This window comes from Nasonia vitripennis, chromosome 2, assembly GCF_009193385.2.
Source record: "Nasonia vitripennis strain AsymCx chromosome 2, Nvit_psr_1.1, whole genome shotgun sequence".
Lineage (NCBI taxonomy): Eukaryota > Metazoa > Arthropoda > Insecta > Hymenoptera > Pteromalidae > Nasonia > Nasonia vitripennis.
In genome coordinates, this window is record NC_045758.1 from 4,989,645 (window position 1) to 4,998,389 (window position 8,745).

Consider the following 8,745-nt stretch of genomic DNA (forward strand, 5'->3'; position numbering starts at 1 on the left):
TTTCATTTAAATATATTTTTAAACGTTGCAAAAACAGATTAATAACACGCATTATCTCTTTGCAGGTTGTGGAGCTGATAAACAGATTTAATGACAGCCTTGGCTCCTACGCATTTTCAAGATGGATAGAACATCTGATTATAGAGTACCAGACATCAAAGACACTGCTAGCGGTGTCCATTGGTATTCTCTTATCAATTCTGGCCATATCGATTTATGTCCTTCGAAAATGGAAAACCAAGGAGCTCTTGCCACAAGTCAGAGAGTTCGTAGGTGTAGGCACGGGCAGGCCAAGGTTCAGAAAGCGAGACAAAGTCTTGTTCTATGGAAGGAAAATGCTCAGGAAAGTCAAGTCCATAGGTGGCCAAGTACCCGGCACAGGCCAAGGAAAAAAGAGAAGAGCCGTCATGAGGTTCGCTAGAAGGCTTTTACAGTTAAAGAAAGATAATGCTCCTCAGCAATTGAAAGTATTAGAACCACCAGCAGAATATTTAGAAGAAGATGTTGGTCCTGGTGACAGAGTTCCACCGGATGCTCTTTACATTTTGCAGAGTATAAGAGTATTTGGTCACTTTGAGAAGCCAGTTTTTCTTAAATTGTGTAAACACACGGAAATCATGAATTTACCGGCAGGAACTCCTTTGTTCAGAATTGGAGATCCAGATGAAAACGTGTTTATTGTTCAACAAGGTTTAGTTAATGTTTATATAACAGGTTCTGATGGATCTCAGATCTCACTTAAGTTAGTGAAAACTGGAGAATCTGTTACTAGTCTTCTAAGTTTTACCGATGTATTAACTGGTCATACAAGCACATACAAAACAGTAGCTGCACGAGCTGTGGAAGATTCTGTTGTTGTAAAATTACCAATGAGCGCCTTCCAAGAAGTAAGTACTCTTATAAAAAAAAATTATTTCTCATTGTTAAGGACAAAATTTAAAAATTGATTATTTTACAGGTATTTCAAGATCATCCTGATGCATTCGTTCGAGTTATTCAAGTTATCATGGTGAGATTGCAACGTGTAACATTTACAGCATTGCATCAATACTTAGGTCTTTCCGCCGAATTAGTTAATCAAGGTTCACATAAGAAAAAGCATAGTTCAGTCTCCCAAATGGGCTCGCCCGTCAGATCGAGAACGCGGGAAAATTTCAACCTACCCGTATCAGAAAATGCTACTTCGTATCCAGGAGCTTCCGATTTACAACAATTGGATATTTCTGTAAGAGAATTTAACAGTGCATCCCAGCCAGTTCCAATAATGTCAAGCCGAAGGTCAGCAACTCTACTACCACCGCCGCTTAATCAAAATTTTAAGCACGAATTATCTAATCCATCGTTAATTATATTTTTTTTTTCACAGATCAAAAACGAATTTAGAGTGGAAAACTCCAAACTCGGGTTCGCAATTGAGCCAGCATACTTCCGATATTGTACCGGATTGCGACTCACCCTGGCCAAACTCAGCGACTTCGAATCAACATTCGTCGCATCCTGGTGAATCGTCCGATGGTGGCGTCGGCGTCGGTAGCACTGGCCTACACTCCGGCAGCGCTAGTCGGAAACAATCTAGGATTGAGGGCTTTCAGCAGCCGCCGCTGGACGAGGCGCAAGTCGTCCAGATCGCTACCGAGGCCTTCGTCAAAGAATTAGGCCTGGAGGATGATACTCTGCTGAAAGAAGGCAAGGTTCAGATTCGGGAAGTACCGGCTGGCACCTACCTAATGAAAGAGGAATCTCACAAGGTATTTGAAAAAACTTTTTTTTTATCAGGGAACATTTTTTGACGGGCAGATGCATGCTTCTATTATTATGAAAACCGGCTTTTCGAGCTAAATAAACTGGTAAGATTAAAGCTTTGCTTTGACGAAAAAAATATTGAAAACTTTTAAAGGAACTGGTTTGACTAAGTGCTATTTTTTTCCACAATCAGTTCTAGTTGAGGAAAACGATTTTTTTTCAATTTCTAAGCAAAAACTTTGTAATGAGCTGGAACTCAAACTTACTTGATTTCGCTGTAGTTCATAATATTCTGGATAACTTACTAATGATTCAGTAATTATTGCAACGACACTTATTACATTTATTTTAATTTTTAGGATGTTGCACTGGTTTTCGTCGTGTCGGGGTCGTTGATAATTAGTCAACGAGCCTCCGAAGGTCGCGAGGCAGGCGAAGATGTACATATGTTTAGCGCCCATCAAGGCGAAATTGTAGGCGGATTAGCTGTTTTAACAGGCGAACCATCGTTTTATACAATCAGAGCGAAACACTCGAGTCGCATAGCTTTACTTAGTAAATCCACATTTTTCTCTATAATGCGAGAAAAACCTACTGTTGTATTACACGTTGCAAAGACTGTTGTAAAACGATTGAGTCCATTCGTCAGACAGGTAATATATTGCTTGAATATCGCAGAAACTCACTTATTTTCGCAAATTTATGCTTTGCTATCGTTGATTGCAGGTCGATTTTGCACTGGACTGGTTGTTCTTGGAAAGCGGAAGAGCCGTGTATCGTCAAGGCGACGAGTCAGATTCGACGTTCATTGTCCTTAGCGGGCGTCTGCGATCGGTCATTACGTACGAAAATGGAAAAAAGGAGTTAGTCGCCGAATACGGAAAAGGAGATTTAGTTGGAATCGTTGAGATGGTCACGCAGACTCCAAGATCAACGACTGTTATGGCGGTCCGTGACTCAGAACTAGCAAAACTTCCTGAGGGTCTTTTTAACGTCATCAAACTTAGATATCCAATTGTTGTCACAAGACTGATTAATTTACTTGGTCATCGATTACTCGGCACTTGGAAACAAGCAGGCCCTAAAAATGGTTCTCGTGATGCAAGGTAGGCACATTCAAATACATTTATAGAAATTAAGTCTAGTAGTAAGTTTGTTGTAAAATCAAATTTAAAATTTCAGACGAGCTGTGGACGCGCGGCCATCACAAGTTAATTTTTCTACAGTGGCAATTGTTCCGATCACGGATGACGTTCCATTGACGGCATTTACTTACGAACTGTACCATTCTCTGTGTGCCATCGGTCCTTGCTTACGTCTAACGTCTGATGTCATACGAAAAGTGAGTACAGTTTTTTTAATAGACGACAAATTTAAAAAAAAAAAATAATAATAACCTGTAATAAAATCTATATAAATTTCTGAAGACTTTGGGCTCTTCGATTATGGAGTCTATGAACGAGTATCGATTGACATCGTGGCTCGCCCAGCAGGAAGACCAGCATAGGATCTCCTTGTACCAGTGTGACTCGAATTACACTCCGTGGACGCAACGATGCGTTCGCCAGGCTGACTGTATCCTGATAGTTGGCCTGGGCGATCGACCGCCGACACTTGGACGAACAGAGCGTGAGGTAGAGCGACTTGCTATGCGTACACAGAAAGAACTCGTCTTGCTGCACAAGGAACAAAACGGTCAGCGACCGGCTAACACCGTACAGTGGCTTAATATGAGGTCATGGGTGTCTAGTCATCATCATATCCAGTGTCCAAAGCGCATGTTTACCAGAAAGTCTCAGTATCGTATTGTAAGTCTAATTTTTTTCTAAAATAATTTAAAATAATGTAACGACTTCAAAGTGTATTCAATGTAACATCCAATTTTCAAATACTCGAGTTTGTCGTAATCATAGTCGAAAAAATCCGCTGATGATTACATTTTATTCCACTATCAAATTACTTATCGAACAAATAATAGTATCTTAAGAAAATCGGCAGAGACTGGAATGTAGAACAACCTCATTAACGGTCAAATCTAACGACATCAATTGAATCAATTGAATGACTGCCAGTAGAATAAGTCGTATCTGAACAGACATACAAAGAATATTACAGGTGATTATTTTCGCATACCGTTAGTTCAAACCGCATTCACCGCAATTTTCCGCATCCTTCGTATAACGAGTGGCAATCCCAGTGCTTTTAAAGTCGACTTCTCCATAAGGACAATCATACCCAGGCATTTACTCACAAGTCGATCCAACATTTTCATAATTTAAAAAATTATGAGGCAACGCCACTGATAATCAATCTTTTTTACTAATGACAAAATAATACTCAATTTTCAGAACGAACTGTACTCGAAAGTACTTATGTCAGAACCGAACGTGCACAGTGACTTCAGTCGGCTAGCACGATGGCTCACGGGTACCTCGGTGGGCTTAGTTTTGGGCGGCGGCGGGGCCCGAGGTGCCTCGCACGTTGGCATGCTCAAGGCTATCATGGAAGCCGGCATCCCGATTGACATGGTTGGCGGCGTCAGTATTGGCGCCTTCATGGGTGCGCTCTGGTGCATGGAGAAGAACATCACCACGACAACGCAGAAAGCTCGAGAATGGTCTAAGGTAGTGTATAATACGCTCTCCTCAAAGAGTGCCATGATGACTAGGTTGGTTTGTTGCTATTTGACTTTCGAAATGTACTATCTAAGAAGTCAAATTTCAATAAATACTTCCCGCTGTTTAATTAATGAAATATTAGATATTAAAGTATAATATGAATAATTAGCGTTTTTTGGAGTAATGTTGTAAGTATGTTGACGCGATGTATATTGATATATGGAATTGTTTATCGCAGAAAATGACACAGTGGTGGAGGCAAATTTTGGATCTTACGTATCCAATGACTTCGATGTTTTCCGGCAAAGATTTCAATAAAACAATCCATGGCACTTTTGGAGACGTGTATATCGAGGACTTGTGGCTTCCCTATTTTACGATAACCACTGATATAACCGCTTCTTGTATGCGCACGCACACACACGGTCTGTACGCAAGTCGTTTAATTGTCATTGCTTTGATTTACATACATATCGAAGACACTTTACATTTAAAAAAGAAAAAAGAGATAAAACCGGATTCCAAGTATAGGGACACGGTAAACAATAGTTCACCGTTTCTCTGTGCGATCATGGAAAAATTTAATACCCACGTTCTTTATTATATACTTTCATTTATTCTTAGTTTCGCACTAATACGTAGATGCAATTTTTTTCAAATATAGACTGCTTGAATAGCGGGAGTGAGCTGTGTGAACAAAAAAAAAACGTTATTGACGTACTCTCCGTTTTGTGTCTCTGGTTCAGTCTCACGAAGTGGAAAGGCAGCAAATAATCTTTTTGTCGGTCTTTTTTTCTTAAATTTGATCAAATTGTCAAGAACAAGCTTCCTGCCCGCTTTTGAAGCGTCGCGCGTCGAAGGCGGATGCAAAATTTTAATACTTGAAGCGTCTTGCACAACGTGCGACAGCCGATTAGTGCGGTAGGAAGAGCATCGTGGGATTAAATGTCAAGTCGTCGTATTTATCTGAGAAGCAGAAAAAAAGAGAAAGTGTACATAGACCAAATCTAGCTAAGAAGCAAAAAAGTGTTGCCTAATAAAATGTCGACGTGTTTAGGATCGCTTTGGCGGTACATACGTGCTTCGATGTCATTGTCCGGTTATATGCCTCCCATGTGCGACCCAACCGATGGCCACCTTCTCCTCGACGGCGGGTACGTCAATAACCTTCCAGGTAATTTGACTTGTACATCACACTGAGAGCTTGTTGCTTAATGCTTTTATTTATTTGTTATGAATCATTCTTTATAGTGTAACTGTTGTTTATGTTGTTATGTTGTCTGAGAATACGAGTTGCATTGCACTGAGAAACTAACTAATTCCGAATGTAAATTCCTCATTAACTTGAGCTCTGAACTCTTTTCCTGATTATCATTAGAATGAATCTCTTTCATGATAGTAAGTCAATAAATAAATGAACAATGTACAAAACATATTGCCGATTTAAAATATAGGACTGTTCATCTGATGCCTGAGAATGATTATCAAATTTGTCTAAAATTGCAAAAGTATAACAAATGAACAGTTCTAAAACGTACTAATGGCTAGAAGTATCTTCGTGATCGGAATCATCGTTTGATAGAATCGTCATGTAGTAGACGAAGTTTTAAAAAAGTAAAGCTTTAGTTGTAGAAATACTTCATGCCTAATAGTTAAAAAAGAAAAACGCCAGGCTCGCTCCCGTTGATAGAAAGATGCACACAAACCAGCTTGTAAATAATTGAGTTTGCCTAAAATCAGGCTTACTTTGGAAGTATATTCGAGCCAGCATGACGATTGCCGGTGTCTTTCCGCCAATTTGTGATCCTATTGATGGGCATCTTTTGGTCGACGGGTGTTACGTAAATAATGTCCCAGGTATGAGCTTAACGCGATTTTTTATTTACTCAAAGAGGCTGGTCTGAAATTTTCTCGTGACTAAATTGTCAAAAAATATATTTTTGATTTTAATTCTAAGTATCTATGACTGTTTAAAAAAATCTAAAGTCGCATTAGCAAAGAAATTATTATTTTTTAGTTTTATATTGCCGTGCAGCTATAAATGTTTTTCTTACTATGTTTCAATATGTTTAGGTTTATTTATACATAAATGTTGACATTCAAAAATATTTCGTAATATAGAATATTTAAAATTTTATTATAGAATAGCAGCGCGTTTTCAAAACGTTGAATATAAAATGTATGTACAAAAAACTATTCATCCGATAAAAAGGGGTTTAAAAATATGATGGTGCTATACTGCATATAAATTTTCGCGCGCATGATATTTCCTTCATGTACTTTTCAAAACTTTATGAAAAAGCGAGAGTTTTTTTCTAAAGATGGAATTTGACATAGAACTTTAATTTTTTGGGTAACTCATGTCCAATATTATGTAGTGTTTAAATTTAAACTCAAATTATTCACTCTCAAGACAAACTATTAAATCTTCTGTGCCGTCTCTTTGTTACGTCTAATAAAGACAGTAAAGTCTTTATTAATTTTTGGTATATCGTTTTGACATGTACGATGAATTTTGTAAAGTTAAAAGGGATAACAAAAGGTGATGGAGTTATTACGTGAAGAAGGAACGTCTAAAAAAACCATTAAACGTGCGTAGGTGGAGGGATACTTATAAATAACATCAACACGGTATTTGTGATTGTCCATTATTCTGTGTTATTTATCGGCGAAAGAAAATACACGTTTTGAAAACGTGTTCATTACCTAAAAAATAAAATTTGATTGGTTTTACTTTTTAAAATATTTCTAAATATACGAGTTACTACAATACATTAGAATTAAAATTAAAATTTATTCTAATCAGTTTATGGAAAAAAACTTTATTTTACCATGAATTTTTCTTTAATGTCTCTGGCTCATCAAACAATTTGAATGATTAATTCGAGCTTGTACAACTGCTAACTGCTAGAGATTCGCTAGAGAACCAGTAAAACCATGAAATTTCAGCGTAGTCTACAACCTAATCAACCCATCTCTCTCCTTTGTATGAAATATACATGAAACTTTCCTCTGACACACTAGCCCTCAAGCTAGTCAACCTCTTGCAAGCATCCGCAAAGCTCGCAACCCTCTCCTACACTTCATGAGCCATGTATGCACCCGCATCTCACGCACCTCTTGTATTGTTCTCGCGTTCTCTCTGTCTACCTTCACGAAGCTGACGAGATGCTGAGACAAGGTGCGCACCACATCCTCGCCATCGACGTTGGGTCGCAGGACGACACCGACCTTACCAACTACGGGGACTCGCTGTCCGGTTGGTGGTTACTCTGGAAGCGCTGGAACCCCTTCGCCACCCCTGTAAAGGTGCCCAATTTGCCGGACATTCAGTCACGGTTAGCCTACGTCAGCTGCGTTCGACAACTCGAGGAAGTCAAGAATTCAGATTACTGCGAATACATCAGGCCGCCCATCGACAAGTACAAGACCCTGCAGTTTGCCAACTTCGACGAGATCAAGGACGTCGGTTATAATCACGGTATGAATGCGCTGCCTCGATGATTTATTGTGCGAAAATGCACCGTCATAGCGATACGCGATTCGCGTCACGACTGAAAAAAAAAAAGATTTTTGCGCGTTGCCAAATTATTATGATGCGCTTATCGAAGGTGGATTACGTAAATTCGCAAACATATTGCGGGAAGCACCGCGCAGTTACCATGCTTGATTACGTTTCTTGCGAATCGTGGTGCAAATTTTGCAACAGTTTTATTGAAAGAAAAATTAATTTTCAGGAAAAACTTACTTTGAAGGGCAATCAAAGGCGGGAATCCTGCCGCGCTTCAACGCCGACCGGGAGAACGCTAAGGCACTAAGGGCCAAACACCAACAGGCTGCGAGCCAGCAGGCCCCGTCCTCGTATACGTTCACCGATTTGGCGCAAATGGTTTGCAAAGTGTCCCGCGGCAACCGCTACACAGACATCGACTCGGATTCGGACGGCATGGAAGAGTACGAGGCTGACTTGGAGGAAGACGCACAAGAAGTTGGATACGCTTCAGAACCCACCGCTGGCATTTTGGATCAGGTGAATCTTCGAACTTGGGCAGTAATATGTTGATCGAAAAAGTGAACGTATAATAATGTTAAGTATTTTGTTTCGCAGAGTCCGGAGGATGCCAGGCTCAGAAGGAGAGCCGGAGTTTCGCTCAGTCTCTCCGACACCGAGGCGGACGCTGATTTAGAATACCGAATGAGTGGCAGAAATACTCCACACCAAAAGTTTTTCAAGTACGGAAGTTCCAATCTTGAAATGTGACGTTTAAATATTAGAATTTTTTAACTATAAGAATAAAAGAAGTTATCTTTATTATTTAAAATAAAAATCGTTTTTGGCGACTAATTCCGCAACCTTTTCCAAAGTGGAGAAATTAAAGCGCAA

The 8,745-nt window shown here is 39.5% G+C and overlaps 1 protein-coding gene across 6 annotated transcripts in view; it reads left to right on the plus strand.

Moving 5' to 3' along the window:
- Nucleotides 1–8,689, plus strand: part of LOC100121490 (neuropathy target esterase sws) — a 21,548-nt gene extending 12,859 nt beyond the window's left edge. For 2 of the 6 annotated variants that reach the window (XM_008211426.4, XM_008211424.4), the window contains exons 2-15: nucleotides 66–887; nucleotides 959–1,278; nucleotides 1,367–1,748; nucleotides 2,103–2,396; nucleotides 2,470–2,849; nucleotides 2,926–3,085; nucleotides 3,171–3,551; nucleotides 4,092–4,367; nucleotides 4,600–4,786; nucleotides 5,419–5,535; nucleotides 6,102–6,218; nucleotides 7,522–7,842; nucleotides 8,099–8,391; nucleotides 8,470–8,683. In XM_008211426.4, the coding sequence (XP_008209648.1) occupies nucleotides 66–887; nucleotides 959–1,278; nucleotides 1,367–1,748; nucleotides 2,103–2,396; nucleotides 2,470–2,849; nucleotides 2,926–3,085; nucleotides 3,171–3,551; nucleotides 4,092–4,367; nucleotides 4,600–4,786; nucleotides 5,419–5,535; nucleotides 6,102–6,218; nucleotides 7,522–7,842; nucleotides 8,099–8,391; nucleotides 8,470–8,622 (4,203 nt within the window). In that variant the 3' untranslated portion in view covers nucleotides 8,623–8,683. Of the gene's footprint in view, nucleotides 1–65; nucleotides 888–958; nucleotides 1,279–1,366; nucleotides 1,749–2,102; nucleotides 2,397–2,469; nucleotides 2,850–2,925; nucleotides 3,086–3,170; nucleotides 3,552–4,091; nucleotides 4,368–4,599; nucleotides 4,787–5,418; nucleotides 5,536–6,101; nucleotides 6,219–7,521; nucleotides 7,843–8,098; nucleotides 8,392–8,469 lie in introns of all 6 variants that reach the window. The other 4 variants (XM_031923473.1, XM_032596966.1, XM_032596967.1 and 1 more) reach the window with 4 other exon arrangements.
- The last annotated feature ends 56 nt before the right edge of the window (nucleotides 8,690–8,745 follow it).